General features: G+C 41.8%; 1 protein-coding gene across 11 annotated transcripts in view; it reads right to left on the bottom strand.

Annotated features, from left to right (window-relative positions):
- Window positions 1-24,281, bottom strand: part of tjp1a (tight junction protein 1a) — a 224,543-nt gene that overhangs the window by 160,083 nt on the left and 40,179 nt on the right. For all 11 annotated transcript variants that reach the window (XM_088333674.1, XM_088333678.1, XM_088333679.1 and 8 more), the window contains exon 2: window positions 22,857-23,070. In XM_088333674.1, coding sequence (XP_088189800.1) covers window positions 22,857-23,070 — 214 coding nt within the window. The remainder of the gene's footprint in view (window positions 1-22,856; window positions 23,071-24,281) is intronic.

Raw genomic sequence — 24,281 nt, 5'->3', positions numbered from 1 at the left:
GCCAGTTTGTTTATGTTCGGGAAATATTGGTAGTTAATAATAGAGGCTATATTTTCCCGTTTAGGTACTTGGTAAACTGAAATCTTTGTATGTAGAGACATTCGTAAATAGAGGTACCACTGTATGTAAAAAAAAGAAGCGAGTTTTGAGGTCATATCCATCACAAGTATGATCTCTTTAGATACATGCAAACCAAATACTGTCTCTATACGAACCAGAACAGATACAGGACCCAATCGCGTGGAAGGACAGGGCGCCAGAAACCGATGAGATCGATAGCGGATCAGGAGTAGGGGTAACGAAAATAAACAGGAGAAACTAGAAGGGAACCAAACAGGAGAAACTAACCAACAGAACAAGAATAGACTGAAAACAAACCTGGAACCCGAAATTAAACAGTACAAAAATAAAAGAGAACAACACCGGACTGCAGATATCACAGGAAAACACCATAAAACATCAAACAGATCATAGTAAGATGAGAAAAATAAGACATCAAACAGGACAGAGAAAAATGAACATGACAATGCAGCAGCTTATCTTCTCAGGCGAATGGTTGAGTAGTTCACCAGGAGCTTAAAGTCTTTGAAGCAAAGAAAACATTTTACTCGACTTGTGGAACCCGATATTCCTATTCTTATGTTGTAAATGTATAATAAATGTATTTACAACTTTCCCATCAGCGCATTTTTTAAAATTTCTGGCCAATTTGGGGGTTTTAGGTATATGTCATGCTTGCCATGGCGCCCACTTGGCCGCGCCCATGTGTGTCACGGTTGCCATGGTGCCCGATTGGCCCCGCCCGTGTGTGTCACGGTTGCCAAGGTGCCCAATTGGCCCCGCCCTTGTGGTGCAGCTGAGGCTCGTTGAGAGATTGACTTTCTGTTTATGTAAGACTCAGCGCTCTGTTGCCTCAGTGTCAGCCCGTCAATGAACTTCTGCCCCATAAGACGTGGGTTCCGTCCTGTTATCCTGTCAACGAACTTCTGCCCCCACAAGAGGTGGGTTCTGTCCTTTTTTCCTGTCAACGAACTTCTGCCCCACAAGACGTGGGTTCTGTCATGTTTTCCTGTCAAAGAACTTCTGCCCCGCAAGACGTGGGTTCTGTCATGTTTTCCTGTCAAAGAACTTCTGCCCCACAAGACGTGGGTTCCGTCCTGTTTTCCTGTCAACCAAATTCTGCCCCATAAGACTTGGGTTCTGTCCTGTTTTCCTGTCAACGAACTTCTGCCCCACATGACGCTGTTCCGTCCTGTTTTCCTGACAACGAATTTCTGCCTCACAAGACGTGGTTCCGTCCTGTTATCCTGTCAACGAACTTCTGCCCCACAAGACGTGGGTTCTGTCCTGTTTTCCTGTCAACAAACTTCTGCCCCACAAGACGGAAAGGCAATCTCTCAACAAGCCGCAGCTGGTGCCTCACGGGCGGGGCCAATTGGGCACCATGGCAACCAGGACACACACGGGCAACCAGGAAGACGTAGCGATAGACCGACTTGTCAACACACTTGTCCTGTTTTCCTGTGATATCTGCAGTCCGGTATTGTTCCTGTTTATTTTTGTACTGTTTAATCTAAGGTTCCAGTTTTGTTTTCCGTCTGTTCTTGTCCTGTTGGTTAGTTTCTCCAGTTTTGGTTCCTGTCTAGTTCCTCCTGTTTATTTTCGTTATCTTGATTCGTCTCGTCGGTCTACGGCGTCCTGTCCTTCCGCACCAGACCAACTTCCCAACGTGCATGACTCCCCATTTCCCATAAAAGAAAAAGCTTGTGTGAGAACGTCACGCGATTGGGTCCTGTATCTGCTCTGGTTCTGACAGTACGCCCTTATTGTCTTGAGCTTACCGACTAAATCAGCATAATATAAATTCTCCAAGAGCAAGCTTAAAAGTGCACAGAAGAAGCCTTCTGGTCCCCTTTCCATTTTTCTTTCTCATAATGTTTGATCATTTGTGCAAGCTGCAATTTTGCGGCTCCGTTCCCGCCAGCCACAAAAAAAACTCTCATTAATTGCGTCTCGCATTAAAGCTTAGTCTCCCGATGGCTTTGAGTTTGATGATGCTGATTTATGAGCTGTTTAAAGACAACCAGTGCTCTGCATAATGGCACGCTGCCTGCCCTCTTGCACCGTGCATCCGTAATGGCGGGCAGGCAAAAAAAAAAGAAAAAATCAATGTGAGCTCTATACATAGATGAAGCTGTGATCTATGACTTTCACCGCAGCCTTTAAGTGAGAAGGGTTTTTTTTCTTAACACGAGGTCAAAAGGACGAATTCCCTTGAAATTCAATTAATCAGTCACTTTTGGGTTACCGGTTACTGTAAAGCAGGCCCAGGGGCCATTGATTTCTGTGTTTTTGGCATATTTATGTAGGGTTTTGTCACAAGCCAGAAACGGAGACAGGACCCAATAGCAGTGTTCCCTCTAAATTGCGCACTGCTCGCACATTCTCAGCGCACAAGAAAATCTAGCCAGCGCACAAAAATGAGGGCTCGAAATGACTAATTAAGAAGCGACTTAAGTCAAAGTTACAGTGCATGAAGGTAAAAATACACGGGTTCCCCTGACGTTGTGTCCTAAGTGCGGTATTTCGAAGTCGAGTCGAAGTAGAACGAAGTTGTGTAAAGTCAGTGGAGTTTGTCAAGAACCGGCTTCTTCGGCTCGGCTCACTAAAAGGAACCGGCTCTTTCGGGTCCTAAACGGCTCTTCGGGTTGTTTTTGCATCTTTAATCCCAACATGACCAAATATTATGTAAAATTATGCACAAAATGACCCAAAGGAAGGGGGAATCGGACAAAAAAGAAAAAAATACCAAAATGAAAAAGTAGTGAAAAGCTGAGAAAAAAAGAAACAAAAGGAAGAGAAAAAAAAGAAGGAAAAATTTAGAAAAAAGCCAGTAAAAAAGAAAAGAAAGAAATGTAGGAAAAAAGTAAATAGAGAACAAAAAGAAAAAAGTAACAACTCGGAAAAAATAAACACAATGAGATTTTTTTTAAAGGAATTTAAAAAAAAGTAGAAAAAAAACACGGAAGAAAAAGTTTGTGTTGCATTCAAATAATTTCCAATGATATCAAGTGAATCTTGTTGCCAACATTGTACTTCCACTAAAAATGTGATTAAGTACAGTTCTGTATCTTACAACCGACTAAATAAGCCCCCAAAAATGTTGATATTATGCGACAAAATATATCAGGAAATAAAAAGAAATGGATATCTTGTGAAAGAATTGTAAAAACAAACAACGTTTGTAGGCAATAGTACATGAGTCAATTCATTCAAGAGAGAAAAATAATTTTGCATTGCCGGAAACTCAGCAAAATGTAACGTGATGTCAAGTTTTGGACATGTTTGATAATGACTTAGTTGCCTCTTTGGGATTGCTGTTGCTCACTGTTGTTTCAAGCGTTGCTCACCGACTTTGTGTGAACGCTCAGACCCGTGGAAAATTACAGGGAACATTGCCCAATAGCGTTTGTTTCACTCAGTTTTATTGATAAAGAGAGAGCACAGTGCTTGCTTCCACGATCCGATGATCGTCGGACACGGTTAGCTGATGGCACTTCCGTGTCGAGCGAGGATAGTCGTAGGCAGCGGGAAAACTGGTCGATAGCCGGGACGGGGGAGCAATGGCGGTAACTAGTCCAGAAAAGAGGTCGGCAACAGGTATCAGGCAGGAAACGGGGCAAAACAGGTCGATGACCGGGACGGAAGAACAAGGCAGGAAAGGGTCCAGAAACTGGTCGGCATCAGGTATCAGGCAGGAGAAAACAAGGCAGGAGAATGTCGGAAGGTACAGAGCTTGCCTAGCTGAAAGCATAGGTTCGCAGAACGATTTGACAGCTTCCTATCGGAAGACGGAGTTTGAAAAAAGTCAGGGAGCCAATCAGCGACCAGGGCTGTTGCCGCCAACGGGGCAGTTGCAGGTGTCCCGAATCAGCAATCATGACAGGTTTTTTCTCATTTTGATTTTGAAAATGGTTAGGATTGAAACAAATTATTCTTTACTGCAATCAGTAAACGAATTTGCCTCTAGGTGTTGCTTGTGCTCCACTATAATTCTTTTTTTCTCTGAGGAATGCTAGAATTACCTACACTGATTAATAAAAATACGTTATTACTTTAGGTTCTTTTGAGTTCTGATATGAATGACTAAGAAAGTTGATTCAATGAACCAGGCCGATTGAAATAGCACACACACAATTTGTTAACACAGAGAATTAATGATAGGGAAAAAAAGGGGAGGGGAAGGCGCCGGAGATCATGGGAGTTTTCGACCGCTTAAAGTTTGGTTGTTACTAGCATAAAAAGAAAGTTTCCCGCTATGTCATGATTACTGATGCAGGGCACCTGTGGCTGCCCTGTTGGCGCCAACAGCCAATCAGGGTCCGTGGCTTTTTAAACTCCAGTCTTCCGAGAAGAACCCGTCAGATAGTCTGCAAACCTATGCTCCCAGCTAGGCAAGCTTTTGTACTCTCCGACTCTATCCTGCCCTGTTAACTGTCTGATACCTGTTGCCGACCTCTCTTCTGGACCCGTTTACGCTTTGCTCCTCCGCCCCGGCCATCGACCTGTTTTTCTCGCTGTCAACGACTATCCTCGCGTTCCTGCTATCTGCTACCCGTGACCGACAGTCATCGGATCGTGGATGCAAGTCCTGTTCACTTTCTAAATAAAAACTGAGTAAAACGAACGCAATTGGGTCCTGTCTCCGTTCCTGGTCTGTGATACCCTAGTCGATTTGGGGAGATTCTCCTGTACAGAAAAAAAACTCTCATTCCAAAGAACCAGGAAACATGGTGTTGAATCTAAAACCGTCTTCTTACTTGTTGTGGAGAGATTTAGTCTTGTGCTCTGTATGGTCTCAAAGTAAGGCCCACGTGCCGAATTTAAGGTCGCAGGAAGTCAATTTTTAGGCTGGGCTTATTTGCTCTACAATTATCAGTCAAACCAATTTTCATATCACCCATAGACAACCCAAGGAGATACGAAGAAGTCAAAACCTATCCTACCCTATTTGATATAGTAATTGCCCCCTGAACTTAAAAGCGAGGTGGGTCAATTCGGCAGTGATAAAGGAAATCAAATGCTTACGATAATTTGGCCCACTCTTCCTAGCAAGATTGTCTCAAATCTGCCATATTGGAGGGTTTTCTAGCATTAACTGCCCTTCTAAGGTTACACCACAGCATCTCAATTAGATTCTAATCCAGACTTTGACTTGGCCACTCTAGAACCTTCTAATTTTTTTTGGGAGCCATTCAAAGTTGGACTTGCAGCCGTGTTTCAGATCCTTGTGCATCTCCATGATCCAAGAGCGCTTGAGTTTGAAAGCACGAACTAATGGCCGGACCTTCTCCTTCAGTATCTTCTGGTAAACACCAGAATTCGATATTCTGTTGACCACAACAATTGGTCCAAGTCCTGAGGCAGCAAAGCAGCCCCAGACCATCACACTGGCACCACCATCCTTTACTGTTGGCATCATGTTCTTTTTTTTTTAAATGCTGTGCCATTTTTACGTTCAATTTTGGACTCATCAGTCCGCAGAATGTCTGTCCAAAAGTCTTGATGATAATAAAGATGTTTTATATTCATATAAACTACGACTAAAATGCTACAAAAACACAACAATAGTACTACTTAACTTAATATTAAACATAGTGCTTAAAAACAGGGACCTAATGTTTTACGTGTTCTGCTTTCATTCTGAAAATAAATTCTACAGAAATACTACAGTAATAATAGTACAGTAATATTATAATACATATTTACCACAACAAAACACACTACTACAGAAATACCATGGAATACTATGACAGAAATACTACAAAAATACAGGTACAGTTATACGACAAATATACTACAGACATACTACAAGAATACTACAAAAATAATTCTACGGAATACTACAAAAATCAAATTTTCAGCATAAACATAGGGTCCTAATGTGTTATTATCCTTTCACTCGGAAAAGTAAAGAAAATACTACAGAAACACTGCAAAAATACTTCTAGTGTCATGATTACTGATGTGACTCAGCTGTGCCCGCTCATTTGGTGTTCTGATTGGCTCCCTGTCCCTACTTGAACCCAGTCCTGTCAATCCCCTGTTGTCGGTCCGTCTGCGAACCTCTGTTTATACAAGGCAAGCCTTTTTTCGACCCTGACTCCCACCTGTCCCGTTTTTGCTCCCATCTGTCTCAGGCCACGACTCGTTTTGATCTAACCACATCTGCTCTCCCGTCTCGACTTACGAGCCGTTTTTGATCCTGATCCCGTCTGCTCTCCCGCCCAGACTTACGACCCGTTTCTGACCCCGACCACGTTTTTGCTCTCCTGTCCCGGCTATCGACCTGTTTTTCCGTCCATGGCCCCGCCATCGCTCTCTACTGAAGATCCACTTCCTTGTTTGGAGCACAATCCGACTTTCAGAGTGACCTGCTTCCCGCGTCTAGCAATCTCCGGATCATTGGCGCAACCCTTCCTCTTTACTTTCATAAAAGAATTGAGAAACGTTACGCAATTGGGTCCTGTTTCCGTTCTGGTCCTGACACCTAGATATGTAATACTATTACAGAAATAATACATAAAAACTACAAAATTACCAAAAATCCAATGCAGTGCTTAATACAGGGACCTAATGTTTTGCTTTCATTCTGAAAAACAAATAAATACAACAGAAACACTACAAAAATACTTCTAGTGTAATGATTACTGATGTGACTGTGCCCGCTCAATTGGCGCCAACCGCCGCGGGTTCTGATTGGCTTCCTGTCCCTACTTGAACCCAGTCCCGTCAGTCCCCTGTTGTCAGTCCGTCTGCAAACCTTAGTGTATACAAGACAAGCTTTTTTTCGACCCTGACTCCCACCTGTCCTATTTTTGCTCCCGTCTGTCTCAGGCTACGACCCGTTTTGATCTAACCACATCTGCTCTCCCGTCCCGACTCACGACCCGTTTTTGATTCCGACCCCGTCTGCTCTCCCGCCCAGACTTACGACCCGTTTCTGACCCCGACCACGTTTTTGCTCTCCTGTCCTGGCTATGAACCTGTTTTTCCGTCCATGGCCAAGCCATCGCTCTCTACTGAAGATCCACTTCCTTGTTTGGAGCACAATCCGACTTTTCCGCGTCTAGCAATCTCCGGATCATGGGCGCAGCCCTTCCTCTTTCCTTTCATAAAAATTTCGAGAAACGTTACGCAATGGGGTCCTGTTTCTGTTCTAGTCCTGACACCTAGATATGTAATACTATTACAGAAATAATACACGAAAACTACAAAATTACCAAAAATCCAATGCAGTGGTTAAAACAGGGACCTAATGTTTTGCTTTGATTCTGAAAAACAAATAAATACAACAGAAACACTACAAAATACTACCACAGTAATACTATAACGCAGAAATACTGCTACAGAAATATGACATAAATACAACTATTGTAATACTACAAAATAAAGCGCTTGTCATTAGGCTGGAATAATAGGTCCTGAAGTCAGACCAGTTAAGAACTACTGTATTAAATAATACACACTGTCCCTTTAAGGACATTGTAGCTATTAAACAGAGGCTGAGGAAACACAGCCATATTTCTAAACCTCACTAGCGTCCGAATTTTCCCGTTTTGATACAGACACTGTTGTCCAGAACGAAGCACACATTGGCACATTTACTCAATGACACATCAAAGAGTTTGGAATCAAAGACCCGGCGGAGTCGACTCCATTTTGGAGTTTTCACTCTCGCTCCACAGCTCTTTCGACACACAAAATAGCTTAAAGGGAGAAAAACACTGCATTTTCAAGTAGATCATTCCCCCAATCTATTATTCATGCCATAGACGTATACTGTTCGTCTCCTTGTGGCGGCTTACTGGAAAGCAGGAGAAAGGAAGATAATGGATCTGGCTTTCGTGTTCCGACCACTCGATAGTGTTGAAATCTCAGTGGATTGAAATAGATACCGAGGCTTTTTTTAGCCTGCGTTTTCGGTTTTGTGTGTGAAGGAGACGCACAGTCCTACATTGGCGATACCGGGATTTTCTGTATCGATCTGATCCATTTAAAGTACATGGTAGTATCGAGCGATACCGATCCGATACCGTTTTTTGCTTGGAAATGTCATGATCATTGAATAATTGAACCCTCTCCCTTGAGTTAGTTTATATTAGGGATAAACGTGGCACAGAAATTTCAAAACCAAAACAATGAGGAATGTAAAAAACAAGCCCCTTTGGCTTTGTTACCATAGTAACGACGGATTTATGTGTTTTTTTTTTTTGTTCAGGAACAGTTAAGTGTTTACATTTTTGGTTCCAGTTCGATCTCTGTGGGGCAGGGTTCTCCAAAATGGAGATGGAGCGTGGTCGGAGATCGGAACAAGTCGGGTAGCCGGGACAGGAGAACAGAGCTTGGATCGGGGATCGATACAGGAAACAGAACCAGGATACGGGTAGCCAGGACAGGAGAATGGAGCTTGGATCGCGGATCGATACAGGAAACAGAACCAGGATACGGGTAGCCAGGACAGGAGAATGGAGCTTGGATTGGGGATCGATACAGGAAACAGAATCAGGATACGGGTAGTTGAGACAGGAGAACTGCATTTAGATTGGGGATCAATACAGGAAACCGAATCTGGATACGGGTAACCAGGACAGGAGAACGAAGCTTGGATCGCGAATCGATACAGGAAACAGAATCAGGATACAGGTAACCGGGACAGGAGAAAGGAGCTTGGATCGCAGATCATTACAGGAAACAGAATCAGGATACGGGTAGCCGGGACAGGAGAGTGAAGCTTGGATCAGGGATCGGTACAGGAAACAGAATCAGGATACGGGTAGCCGGGGCAGGAGAACGAAGCTTGGACTGGGCATTGATACAGGAAACAAAATCAGGATACGGGTAACCAGGACAGGAGAACGGAGCTTGGATTGGGGATTGATAGAGGAAACAGAACCAGGATACGAGTAGCCGGGACAGGAGAATGGAGCTTGGATCGGGGATCGATACAGGAAACAGAATCAGGATACGAGTAGCCGGGACAAGAAAACAGAGCTTGGATCGCGGATCGATACAGGAAACAGAACCAGGATACGGGTAGCCAGGACAGGAGAATGGAGCTTGGATTGGGGATCGATACAGGAAACAGAATCAGGATACGGGTAGTTGAGACAGGAGAACTGCATTTAGATTGGGGATCAATACAGGAAACCGAATCTGGATACGGGTAACCAGGACAGGAGAACGAAGCTTGGATCGCGAATCGATACAGGAAACAGAATCAGGATACAGGTAACCGGGACAGGAGAAAGGAGCTTGGATCGCAGATCATTACAGGAAACAGAATCAGGATACGGGTAGCCGGGACAGGAGAGTGAAGCTTGGATCAGGGATCGGTACAGGAAACAGAATCAGGATACGGGTAGCCGGGGCAGGAGAACGAAGCTTGGACTGGGCATTGATACAGGAAACAAAATCAGGATACGGGTAACCAGGACAGGAGAACGGAGCTTGGATTGGGGATTGATACAGGAAACAGAAGCAGGATACGGGTAGCCGGGACAGGAAAGCGAAGCTTGGATCAGGGATCGGTGCACGAAACAAAATCAGGATACAGGTAGCCGGGGCAGGAGAACGAAGCTAGGACTGGGCATTGATACAGGAAACAAAATCAGGATACGGGTAGCCAGGACAGGAGAACGGAGCTTGGATCGGGGATTGATACAGGAAACAGAATTGGGATACGGGTAGCCCGGATGGGAGAGTGGAGCTTGGACTAGGCATTGATACAGGAAACAGAATCAGGATACGGGTAGCCGGGACAGGAGAACGGAGCTTGGATTGGGGATCTATACAGGAATTGGTCGAGATCAAAACGGAAACCAGATTCAAAAGTGCTTGCCTTGCATGCGCTTAGGTTCGCAGACGGACTGACCAGGAGTGAACGAGAATGATCTGTTTAAATAGGAGGAAGACTAATTGGGGAACGAGTGGCAGCTGGGGCTTAACGAGTGAGCGCAGGTGAGAGCAATGGGTAAATCATGACAGCGCTTCTGTCATATTTAAACAATTCTATCCTCTCTCCTGCCTGGCAGGCAGGATGCAGCAGCAGGCCGGAATAAGGAAGAGGTGCTAAAGTAAGCCTGTCCATCACATAAACAGGCGTAAACTAAGTTAAAGAGAGAATGACTGCGCCACGTACAGATACAAGCGGGGCTTTGAGGAAATTGGTGGAGCAGTATCGATCCAAGGCAATAGTATCCATCCGATACTTGCTTGATATCGATATTTGGACCGATCCACCCCACCCCGAATCGACACAGTGAGGACACAATGAAGAAATGGATGAAAAGACAGGAAGGTGGAAGTTAACTCTGGATAGAAATTGGCAGCTTATCTCCAGGCTCCGTTTGAAGGCTTTCCCTGCCGAAGGCTTCTTTGGAAAGATAAAACCGTCAAGCTTGATTACTCCTTCTCCAAAATGGATTTTTTTTTTTTTGCCTGCCAAACGCAGGTCTGCATATTCACATGGCAGTATGAAACGATTTTGATGAAAGACAGAGAGGGGAAATAAACTTCATGCCAGAAGAGAAAATCTGCAATTGCTGTGATGAGAAAATGGCGCCATTTCAAAGTCTGGGTTTTAAAAGTGCAGCATTCCATCTAAATCTTCTGACATGGCAACTTATGAAAGCATAGGAGTTACCCAATACTAGTTCTCATATTTTTATCAAAACATTTTGATTAGACTGTTTTCCCAAAATATTTCTTGCCTATCTTAAAGGCACAGTGTGTAATATTTGGAGAAGGGAAATACTTGATTTTCAAATGATCTTCACTTAATGGGACAGTGTGTATTAATTGACCACTATATATCACTGCATTCCCCTGCCCACTGCCCGATGATTGCTGGGATGGTGGATGGGCTCCATCACCCCCCCGCAACCCTACTGAGGATAAGCGGTGCAGCTAATGATATGAGATGAGATATCACTGTATTGTGTAGTGCACCCAAAAATGTGTGCTAAAAACCACAAGAAAGAATACAAACTAGGGAGAGTCAAAGTCACCGGACAGCAATATTCTTTCCTATTTTTTGCCCAAAATTTTGGAAAAAGGGAAAAAAGAAAAAGGAGAAAAATGAGAAAAAAAAAAAGAATTTATATATATAAAATATAAGCAAATGAAAAGAAAAAGAAAACAATGTAAAAAAAATGAAACAAAATAAAAGAAAATGGAAAATACATTTACTTAAAAGAAGAGAAAAGAGTGGAAAAAGCAAAAAAGAAGAAAAAAAAGAAAAGGTAAAGGAAAATGGAAAAAAATACTTAAAAGGAGAAACAAATTGAAAGGAAGCAAAAAAGGGATTAAAAGAAGAAAACGATCTTAACTTAATGGGACAGTGTGTATTAATTGACCACTATATATTACTGTATTGTATAGTGCACCCAAAAATGAGTGCTAAAAACCACAAGGAAGAATACAAACTAGGGAGTGTCAAAGTCACCGGACAGTAACATTTTCTTTCTTATTTTTTGCCCAGCATTTTGGAAAAAAGGCAAAAAAGAAAACACAAAACGAAAGAAAAAGGAGAGAAATTAGGAAAAAAACAAGAATATATATATAAAATATAAACAAATGAAAAGAAAAGGAAAACAATGTAAAAAAATGAAACAAAAAAAGAAAATGGAAAATACATTTACTTAAAAGGAGAGAAAAGTGTGGAAAAAGCAAAAAAGAAGAAAAAAAAGAAAAGGTAAAGCAAAATGGAAAAAATACTTAAAAGGAGAAATAAATTGAAAGGAAGCAAAAAAGGAAAAAAAGAAGAAAAAAAGAAAGAAGAAAGGAACAAAGGAGTGATCAAAGGGGAAAACTCCAAAAGAGAAAGAAATAGAAGGACAACGAAGAAAAGACAAGAAAAACAAAAAAAAATGTAAAAAGAAAAGGAAAATGGAAAAAAAATACCTAAAAGAATGGAGAAATAAAAGCAAAAAAAAAGAAAGAAAAAGGAAGAAAAAAGAAGGGGAAAAACATGTAAAAAAGAAAGGAAAATGTAAAAAAGCTTTTTAAAAAACAAAGTACCTCTAAAAGTTAGAAGGTTCTTCCTGATGTCGCTTTTATGAAAAAAAGGTAGCAAAAGAACAACATTTCACAAAACAAACCAGCTTTACTCTAATATTTGAACACTAAATGTTGCTCTATTGTGCAGTACAACCCAAAACAAGTGCTACAAAGCACAAGAAAGAATGCAAACTATGAAGACTCAAAATGGCCAAATGGCACCGTTTTTTTCTCATTTTTCCCAGCCTTTTAAAGGGTTTTACATTTTGGGTGGTACCCTGACAGAAAGATGGGGGACCATTATGTCAGCTCCCTCCAGGGGATTCTCATCTAACAAAAAATGTATGAAAAGTTCTCAACATAAGAGTATTTTTAAAAAAAAAGAATGGATAAATGAATCAATGAAAGTTTATATGCGCTTTTATCTAATAGTTTGTATATTTTTTCTTGTATTATCCAATTTCCATTGCACCTCACCAGCAACAGATTTATGCTCCACTTGAAGAGCAACATAAAGAAACAGTTCTAATGAAATAACAATCAGCAGTTAATAGTATAAAGTGAGTTTTATTCGATTAAATCGAACTGGAATGGTCTGTTGTATAGATGGGAATTCCGACTCTTTTTTAGAAAACCGCCCTTTTTGGCTTACCTGACTAAAAAGAGTCGGTTCTTTAGTATCCCAAACGGCTCTTCAAGGTTGTTTTTGTTGTTTAATATATACAGTACAATTTATTTTAAATGACTTAAATTGGGGAAAATTAAAGTGACATAAACACTGAAAACGCGGGAAACAAGAATTAAAATGCCGTTAATTCCGGACTATAGAGCGCACCTGATTATAAGCCGCACCCACCATTTTTTTAGGTGATCTGCTACTTTTGTTCTTACACAAGCCGCACCCATGTATAAGCCGCGTGCGCCCGCATAGGAACTTTCAAACTTTCGATACAATCATAAGTTTAACCCACAGTTTAACTCCATAGATAGTACACAATTCTAGAGTCACAGTTGGCATTATAAATGGAAAATGATACCCGTAATTAACGTATGATGCAGACCTGTAAAGTCCGGGTCTCGTTGAAAGTAATCCAAGGAAACAAAATGTATATTTCCAAAGTTAAGGGTGGGAAAAATATATATCCACTATTGTCCGCTGCGACAACAGACAGATCTACCGGTAACTCAGCTTTACCCCAATTCCCATCAGCCTGCATGTGCTCCGCCCCTTCTTTTTGATTCGTCCGTAGAACACATAACAGAATACATCTCTAAAATAAATACATTACAAAAATATACAGTCGCAAATACATATTATACATGGTTACACATATTTACGAAGAAAGACGGTACACCGAGAGAGTTTTCAAAGCTTTAATAATAATAATGTAACTTTCATCCTAAACCGTTCCTTTGAAAGGTACCAACACGCTAGTAGGATCACGCTCGCCATGTATCAAACGTGCTTATTAAAAAGAAAGCATCCCATAATTGTGAAATTCACGGTAGATCGTCCTCAACTTCCTCCTCACTACTATCGCCATCAAGGGCGCCTTCCTCATCATCGGAATGTACCTTAACTTTACAGACAATGTATGCTTAAATTTAGGGGTTGCGGACTTTCTTGGCGCCCATATTCTACTGGTCTTAATCTTACCTTTTATACTCTAGCGCCGCCGGTGGCCGTTACTGTACCTACCGTACGGTAATAAAAAAATCTACAAATAAGAAGATGACATACAACCATTTTTATACTCAATAAATTCAAAGTTTGTGTATTTTTTCTTTTATTATCCAAATCAATATTTTGGGGGGATTTTGGAAGTATTTTTTAACCACTAGGAGGTGCTAAGTAATACACAATGTCCCTTTTAAGACTATTATATCCCATACACTGCCCACATTGTTGATGCCTTTCTGTCATTATTTGTTATGTAAGAGTTGGTCAGAGTTAGTAGATTCCCTTTTTTTATATCTAATCGGGGAGTGAGAGCACTGAGCTTAAATAGAAGGGAAGCCAATCTGTCAATGAGCCGCAGCTGGCACCACAGAGCGGGGCCAATTGGGCGCCATGGCAACCGTGACAGCATTATGTTTAAGTGATTGACCGACCCTATTTTAAGTCAACATCTAATAATTCCAACCTGGTAATAATATAGTAAAAACATTGTTATAACATAAGTTGTCATGTTAGAAATGCCAATAAAACTTGTGGTCTTTCGTGTCAATCTAAAATAAAAAGTAGTTGTAAGGGTTTAAAAGGCTGGTGATCCCTACTCTAGAAAACACTTGGGTCAACAAAAAGAAAAGATATATCTAATAGTTTCCAAAACTAAATGTTTTAAAAAGAATCTTGCCAGCCAGGTAAAGACAATGTTAATGTTATGCATGTTGATGTTAACAAGGCTGCCCCCTAGCGGCTGCAGCCAAGGCTGCTGCAAAAATTGCTGACTGGTTCAAACACAAAAGAGCACATAATGCGTTTCATAGCTTCCTAATAAATGAAGGAAATGTGTCCTGCCGCAGTGTTCCCTCTAAGCTGCGCGCGTGCGCAATTGCGCACTGCTTGCACATTCTCAACGCACAAGAAAATCTAGCCAGCGCACAAAAATTAGGGCTCAAAATTATTAATTAAGAAGCGACTTAAGTCAAAGTTACAGTGCATGAAGGTAAAAATACACGGGTTCCCCTGACGTTGTGTCCTAAATGCGGTATTTTGAAGTCGAGTCGAAGTAGAACGAAGTTGAGTAAAGTTAGTAGACTTTGTCGAGAACCGGCTTCTTTGGCTCGGCTCACTAAAAGGAACCGGCTCCTTCGGGTGCTAAACGGCTCTTCAGGTTGTTTTTGCTTCTTTAATCCCAACATGACCAAATATTATGTAAAATTATGCACAAAATGACTTAAAGGAAGGGGGGAATAGAACAAAAAAGAAAAAAATACCAAAATGAAAAAGTAGTGAAAAGCTGAGAAAAAAAGAAACAAAAGGATGAGAAAAAAGGACAAATTTAGAAAAAAGCCAGAAAAAAAGAAAAGAAAGAAATGTAGGAAAAAAGTAAATAGAGAACAAAAAGAAAAAAGCAACAGCTCGGAAAAAATAAACACAATGAGATTTTTTTTAAAGGAATTTAAAAAAAAGTAGAAAAAAAACGGAAAAAAGAAAGAAAAGTTTGTGTTGCATTCAAATAATTTCCAATTATATCAAGTGAATCTTGTTGCCAGCATTGTACTTCCACTAAAAAATGTGATTAAGTACAGTTCTGTATCTTACAACCGACTAAATTAGCCCCCCAAAATGTTAGTATTATGCGTCAAAAGATATTGGGAAAAAAAAGAAATGGATATCTTGTGAAAGAATTGTAAGAACAAACGACGTTTGTAGGCCGTACAACCTTTGCAATAGTACATGAGTCAATTCATTCAAAAGAGAAAAATAATTTTGCATTGCCGGAAACTCAGCAAAATGTAACTTGATGTCAAGTTTTGGACATGTTTGATAATGATTTAGTCGACAAGTCGGGTTATCGCTACATGTGCTTCAGGCATTTTCGACGGATTGTCAAAAGCAGACGAAAGCAAAGGGTCATTGGATCAGTTTTTCAATAAACAAGAGACAAAAATTTAGATTATTTTTTTTTGTATTATTTCCTTTATTCTTTGTTTTTGTTTTTTAAATTGTGTGCCTCTCATTTGTGATTTATTGTCCAGGGATGTTATATTAACATCTTTTTGCGGGACGGGAACCATTTACATACAAAATGCGTATCTACTTACAAACGGTTTCATGTTATGAAGCTATATATATATATATATATATATATATATATATATATATATATATATATATATATATATATATATATATATATGTATACATGAATGAATGGAACTATGCACCAAGAGCAGCCAATCAAATGACTGGAAAGATTACAATCAAACACTTATCCTTTATTAGGGCAAAAAAGGCAGGCGGCGAGGCAACAGTGTCCAGAGCATCAGAGGTAAACAAGCATCACTAAATGGATAAGCAAAGGGATCAGAGATCCAACGAGTCCAATCAGCGATGTTGACAGTCCAAAAGTTCAACAGGCGGTATTCGAAAGTCCAGGCTTTGGTACACTAGGTAGACATAAGCAATGTGACAAGGGTGCTTGAAACAAGATGACAAAGGCAACAAACTAGCAAGGAACCAAGGAAACGGAATACCAATCAAAGGATGAGGAGGAAATACTGTGGGTAAATAAAATGGGAGACATAAATTAGAGCCTGGAAGTGAGTGACCAAAGAAGGTCAGATAGAGAGAGATAGATAGAGAGATAGATAGATAGATAGATAGAGAGATAGAGAGATAGATAGATAGATAGATAGATAGATAGATAGATAGATAGATAGATAGATAGATAGATAGATAGATAGATAGATAGATATAACATTCAAATAAGCAGGAGTGAGAGTGCAGGATCGTGAAAATTATTTCTATGTACTGTTTCTGGGCTATCAGAAAGTGGATCTAAGCTGTTCCTGCCATCTACCGGTCATTAATCATACAAAACCATTGTGATTGCCTTGAGATACAGCACAATAACAAAACAATTAAAACCTAGTCTCGCAACAGCTAATGCAGGTGAAATTATGTGAATGAGTATTCATCTTGGAGCGCATCCATGGTTTACCAGGGGCCACCTACTCCTCTCCCAACCTCACAACATTTGCTCCCCACCTCTGACCCTCCTTCAAGTCCATGAATGTGACCTCTCAAAACTTGCATAGACTGCAAACACTGTCCCTTTACCACAGCCACAAGCCTGGCTCCCACACGGACAAGTGAAAGAGGGAGATTTTTTCTCCTTCTATGTGTGCTAGTTGCCACAAGACAGGAACGGAGACAGGACCCAGTAGCGTTCGTTTATTGAGTTTTATTCATAAAGAGAGAGAGAGCAGTGCTTGTTTCCACGATCTGATGATCGACGGACACGGGTAGCAGGTGGCAGGAACGCGGAAGTGGCACTTCCGTGTCGAGCGAGGATAAACGTAGGCAGCAGGGATACTGGTCGATAGCCGGGACAGGAGAGCAAGGGCGGTATTGAGTCCGGAAAAGAGGTCGGCAACAGGTATCAGGCATGAAACAGGGCAAAACAGGTCGATGGTCGGGGCGGAAGGGCAGGGCAGTATCGGGTCCAGAAACAGGTCGACAACAGGTATCAGGCAGGAGAAAACAGGGCAGGAAAATGTCGGAAGGTATGGAGCTTGCCGAGCTAGGAGCATAGGTTCGCAAACGGTCTGACAGCTTCCTCTTGGAAGCCGGGAGTTTAAAAAGAGTCTTTGAACCAATCAGCGCTCAGGGCTGTTGGCACCAATTGGGCAGTCACAGGTGCCCTGAATCAGCAATCATGACACTATTTATAAATGAAGCCTTATTGAGACTTTGTGACACATAAAACAAAAGCTTGGTAAGACAGTTCCACTAAGGATTTTACTCCAACGAAACAAAATAAAAACAAAAAAAAGTATATATTTTGATCTTGTTAAGGGCACAATGTCCACCAAAATATTGGAAAACTGTAGTTTATAAGACATAAGTGTGGTTTGAAAAAGAAATTTACAGAATGACCGGATAGTCAGGCCCATTGGAATTTTTGAGATGAACCAGGTCTCAGATAACCACCTATGTGATCAAAGCAGATACAAAAACCAAACCTGACAGGCTAACAAGACCGGATGGAAGTGGCATGGAAATGGCAATGACCCGACCCAGTGTGCTGTCCCAACAGTCAATCTAAAGGCTTGGTATAACTAGGGACAGGTGTGTCCAGTTCAAACCCGGTTGATGTCCTCCGCCTCCCCCATTACCTCCCCCTCAAATCCAGATGCCGGACGGACGAAGAAAAGCACAAAAATTTAAAATGATGGAGGTATAATCAATCAGACCTTCACTGGAACATGGGACGGGTGAAGGTGCTACCCCGTCCTTGCTAAAACAGGGCCAAAATCAGCAGAGGACTGCTCTCCTCGCCACACCGACTCGGGCGGTCGAGGGTACTTGTCCTTCCCTGCAAAAGCAGGGGCCATAAGGGTGACCTTCACCTCGCCACCAGGACAGGAACATTCTAACTGCTGGGACCTGCGGTGCAGACAGTCCTTTGATGCCAAAAAAAGGATAGAGGAGATGGACACTCCCCGCTGGGTCCTTTGGAGAATGGTGGATTAGTGGTGGACCCAAATGCGGGGAAGCCGGAACGGAGGCTTGATATTTATTGACATCAACCAGGAACAACATACAAAAACAAACCAGGTCTCAAAACAACTTCCAATGTGCCCAAACCAGAGACATCCAAACCCAACATAACAGAAGTCCGGATGACAGTGGCATGGTAATGGCAACGGCAATGACCCAACATAGAGTGCTGTCCCAACAGTCAATATAAAGGCTTGTCATCTGACTTTTTGAGCTGAATCCTAAGTTGATGACAATGGAGTCTCTGGTTTAGGATCTGGTATCGGTATTGTCACACGCCACTGTCAACCCTGAGGGGCGGCGACTGGACGATGAGGGTGCTGTGTCTAGAATCGAATCGGGAGGTTTCTCCTGCTAATGATAACCATAGCAAACCGTAGCATCAGTTTCATGTGGAGGAGCAAACCCCTACCCCAAAAAACGGCCTGGAGAGGGATAGGTTCCACCAGGCTGTACTTGCCCATGACACACTACGGGAAGTCATGCCGCTACGACACTAGTGGTTACAGGATCCTTGAACCTTGATAAGTAGGGACAGGTGTGTGGTGACTGGGCTCATGTAATCAAACATCATAGGCGCCGCCGCGAGCGGCAGCCTTTGCAGCAGCTCTGTGTTGTTTCGCTCTTTTTGTGATTTATTGTGTTTATTGTCTGCTTCTATCTTCGGTGTTTTTCGTCCCGTTTGACAACTACACTTTGGATTACTTTCTATCCTATCGTTATGGGTTTTAATGCACAAAAATGCGTTTATTCGAGGAATAAACTCCTTGCCCTGAAGAATTCTTGTGCCGGCATGATGAGGGGGTCCTATCGTGGCTGCAGAGCCTGAGCTAGCTAAGCGGCTAGCGGCGTTATAAGTCTTCGGTACCGTCTGTAATCATGGGAAATTAACACTCTCCCAAATAAGACTGACGAACTGGCTGTGCTGGTGAAATACATCAAAGCGTACAGGGAGTACTGTTTGCTGTGTTTTACGGAAACGTGGCTCTAGCATCCCGGACGCTAACGTGGAGCTACCCGGCTTCAGCGCTGTTAGAGCAGAGACACAAAAGCCTGCGGGAAGCGGAGAGGAGACGGACTCGCTATCTACGTGGACACGAGGTGGTGTAACCCTGGGCACAAAGATTTCCATCTGCTGCAGGGACGTCAAACTTTTGGCCTAGCGTGTGACGTCATCCACTCCGCTGTTGCTAAACTACAAACACAGCACCCCGATACTGCTGGAAGTATGAATTTCCCTTCGGTGATGAATAAAGTATCTATGTCCACTTCCAACCCGGTGGTGCCCCCTAGGGAAAGGTGGCATACCTTTAACTTTCTTATCAAAGCTTTTCCTACTCAAAGCAGTAGCAGTTTAGTGTATTATTTTCGGTGCTTTTCCCCAAACGTGCGGTCACAGACACACCAATGCACGCAGGCGCGCACAAGCGGTCATAAATCAAAAGTGCAGCTCAATAGACAATCCCCGCGTCGCTCCAGCTTTTTAGCATCAAGCAGCTTATCCAATCACATATTAGATTAATACATTTTATGAGAGCCAGCCAGTCATAGAGAGATGTGTTTTCCGCTCATCCGAAATCCAAAGAAAGGTTACATAACCCGTGGTCATCCTGTCATGTGTGGATGCAAGAAGTGTAGATAAATCATAAAATCGTTTGAGTGGGCGAAAAGGTTGTACATTTTTAATGGGCGTGACCTGTTGAAGCCGTGACAGGAATTGGAATGAGTGCATGTGAGTAACACGAGTTACTGACTGAATGTTTGAGTCAAAATAAGGTTCGGAACGATGACACCTTGGCCTTACAGTTAAAGAGCATATTGGGAACACGTATCGTTGATTTTATATCTGTTCCTATAACATGTGACAAAAACATGGGGAGTTTGGGAGTATAAGAGTATCAGTACTGGGAGTAATGCGTTACAAAGTATTATGTGAGAGGCGGTTTGAATCATACTTGCTCTCACATATCACATCATACTTTCACACAGACATGGTCATAACCATGCACAAACATTACTATAATCTCTTATACACACTAATGTACTAATACACACATTACTATGCTTTCAGTATTACTATACTCTCACATAGACGCAATCATATCCATGCACAACCATATACTCTCTTATACACACTACTGGGCTTGCACACACGCATTACTATACTGTCACACAGATACCATCATACCCATGCAAATTACTACTATTATTGTTATTATTATTATTATTATTACTACTGCTACTATTCTATTCTATATTATACTCACTTAGAAGAAAAATGCCTCTCGTCTTAATAATCTGGTGAGAAAAGCAGGCTCTGTTGTGGGCACAGAGCTGGACAGCCTGACAACTGTAGCTGAGAGACGGGCACTGAAAAAGCTGCGATCCATCATGGACTCTTCATCACATCCACTACACAGCATCATCTCCAAACGGAAGAGCAGCTTCAGCGACAGACTGCTGTCACAGTCTTGTTCCACAGACAGACCGAGATCATGTCTTCCTCATGCCATGAGGCTCTTTAACTCCAGCCGGGGGAATAAAAGCCCACATTAAACCCCACCCCTACATTTTCATATTACCCTATTTTTATTACAGTGTGTATTTTCCATAGCACTATTTAAATACTCTCTATGAACACGTTATACTGGGTATTTTTGTATTCTATATCTTTTATTTTATTCTTTTATTTTTCAACACAAGGATACTGCTGGAAATGTGAATTTCCCGAGGGGGATGAATAAAGTATCTATCCATCTTACACACACTATTATCTTTTCACACACGTATGACTATACTCTCGTACACATATTACTATGCTTTCACACACATATTACAACACTCACAGAAACAAACACTGCATTCGCTCACACATACTTTTATACTCTCATACACACTTTACTATGCTTTTACACTCGTATTACTATACCCTTACACAGACACAATCAGACCAATGAAAAACACTACTATACTCTCTTATACACACTACTATGCTTTAACACACGTAATACTATACTCTCACCTACATATTACCACGCTTCCACACAAGTATTACTATACTCTCACATACACAATCATACCCATGCACTAACATTACTATATTCTCTAATATATACTACTGCACTCTCTCACACATACTATTATACCTTCGTACACACACTACTATGCTTTCAAACACGTATTACTATACTCAAGATTGCACGAGCCAGGTAATAAGAAGGGTATACCACTTCCACAGGTACTTCTATTTCCTTTATCATGTGGCTATTTTAAAGCAGTTTTAGGGGGTTGGCCTCTATGAGAGTATATACAGTGATTTGTGCTTAGATAGTTAAAGCGGCGCCGCCACCGAGCGGCTGCCTTTTCCAGCAGCTGCCCTGTTAGCTCTCACTTTTTCTGATTTATTGTTTTATTGTCTGCTCCTATCTTCGGTGTTTTTCTTCCCGTTTGACTACACTTTGGATGACTTTCTATCCTATGGACATGGGTTTTAGCGCACAAAAATGCGTTTATTCGAGGAATCAACTCCCTGCCCTGAAGAATTCTCGTGCCGGCGTGATTAGGGGGCCTATGGTGGAAGAAGAGCCGGAGCTAGCGGTGTTATAAGTCTTCGGTACAATCCGTAATCATGGTAAATGTGAACTCACTACCAAATAAGACCAACGAGTGCTGGTGGAAAACATCGAAGCGCACAGGGAGCGCAGTTGCTGTGTTTTGCGGAAACGTGGCTAAATGTGTAGCCACCCGGAGCTACCCGGAGCTATCCGGCTTCAGCGCCGCTATACAGAGACACGAAAGCCTACGGGGATCGGAGATGAGACGGACTCGCTAACACGAGGTGGTGTATCCCTGGACACAAAGAAAAAGATTTCCATCTGCCGCAGGGATGTCGAACTTTTGGACTAGCGTGTGACGTCATCCACTCCGCTACAAGCACCCCTAGAGCATCATGTTAATCTGTTAATAAACAACAGGGTAGACTGCTGGAAGTGTGAATTTCCCTACGGGGATGAATAAAGTATCTATCTATCTATCTATCTATCTATCTTTCAGAGTAAAACGTTATTTTCGGGAGTCAGTAAACTGGGGGGGGACCCAATTACTTTTTGAATTAGGTATCTAATAACCAGGGTTGGGTAGGGTTACTTTAACTTGATTACTTTCAATGACTTTTGGATCACTCCAATACCAAATATGCTAATAAAAGACAAAAGAAACTAAATATGAATAAAATGATGACTCACAACACGTGGTAAGCTTTCTCTCCTGGCTTTGATCTCTTTGATCTCTGGCAAAACGAACATAAAATGTGACAGAAACAAAATGAAAATAAATCCAAACAGCTTGCCAACATCATTTTTGCCGTTCCGTGTATTCCGTTACTCCCCTAGCCTGCACAAAATTGAGTCAGTTCATTCATATTTATTTTCTTTTGTCTTTTATTAGCATATTTGGTATTGGAGTAATCCAAAAGTCATTGAAAGTAATCAAGTTAAAGTAACTCTACCCAACCCTGCTAATAACCCAACACTGCGTCAGAAAAACAAACTTTCAAGCGACTTACATTGGAGTCCAGCAGATCCATGCTGTCCAGGCTCTTACTGCGGTGAATGCGGCCTTTGATTCGGCGCAAAGAAGGTTTGCCCTGGCTCATGGGCAGGGAGAGGGTAGACGTGGCAGCCATGGTCATAGCACCAGCACCCCCGGTAGCACCGATGGGCCCATCCGAAGACTCGGGAAGACCAGAGGGTGACGTCTCGCCGTCTGATGGCGTGACCCTGCCGGAAAAAAACAGCACTATAAGGTTTGGTGTCATGTGGTTATCTTTCCGAAGGTGCAATCGATAACGCTGCAAAAAATGCAAAAAAGTAGTGTCAATCAGAAGTGGTTTGTACTAGAAATTTTAGCATTCAATCCAAAAAAACACACAGGAATATCGATCCATCCGACTGATACTTTTTGCAGGAAAAAGTCGTGATTATTAAATAATTGAACCCTGCCAATTGAATTAGTTTATATTTATGATAAACACAGCACAAATATTTTAGGCACTAAAAAGGTTTCATCTTTTATGAAAGACCTCCAATTCGAACTTTGAACTTATTAAAAAATATGGAAATGTTTTTATTACGAGAGAGTCAAACAGAGAAAGCAGAAATGTCAAGAAAATACAAATATAGCAATGTCAACATGAAAACTATACCCAAATATTTAGGAAAATAAAGTCAGAAAGTACAAATGTTGTAAATGTGTCAGAACCAGAACAGATACAGGACCCAATCGCGTGAAGTTCTTACACAAGCTTTTTATTTTATGGGAAATGGGGAGTCACGAACGGTTAGGAAGACCGACGAGATCGATAACGAATCAGGGGTAACGAAAATAAACAGGAAAAACTCATCCGGAACCAAAACTGGAGAAATTAACAAACGGGACAATAATGGACGGAAAACAAAACTGGAACTCGAAATTAAACAGTACAAAAATAAACGGTAACAATACCGTACTGCAGATATCACAGGTAAACAGGACAGAACCCACGTCTTGTGGGGCAGAAGTTCGTTGGCCGGGACGGGAGATCAAGGACGGTGTCAAGTTCGGAAACGAGGTCGGCAACGGGTGTCAGGCAGGTAGCGGGGCAAAACAGATCGGATAACAGGAAGGCAGAACGGGGCAGAGTCAGGTCCGGAAACAGGTTGGCAACGAGGATCACGCAGAGAAAAAACAGGGCAGGAACAGAGTCTGAACGTGAGAGCTTGCCAAGCTGGGAGCAACGGTTCGCATAACGTTCTGACAGGGATCTCTTGACAGCCGGAGGTGTAAAAAGAGTTCATGAGCCAATCAGCTCTCCGGGTTGTTGGCGCCAATTGAGCAGTCACAGATGCTCTGAATCGGCAATCATAACAAAATGATATAATCCAAATATGTATAAGTGAAGAGAGTCAAAATGAAAAATAACAGCAATGTAACGAATAATCCCTTCTGGCTC

The sequence above is a fragment of the Urocampus carinirostris genome, chromosome 4, assembly GCF_059441175.1.
Source record: "Urocampus carinirostris isolate Australia breed hairy pipefish chromosome 4, RoL_Ucar_1.0, whole genome shotgun sequence".
Classification (NCBI taxonomy): Eukaryota; Metazoa; Chordata; class Actinopteri; order Syngnathiformes; family Syngnathidae; genus Urocampus; species Urocampus carinirostris.
Note: the sequence above shows the minus strand (reverse complement) of the source record. Positions and strands in the feature narration are given on the sequence as shown.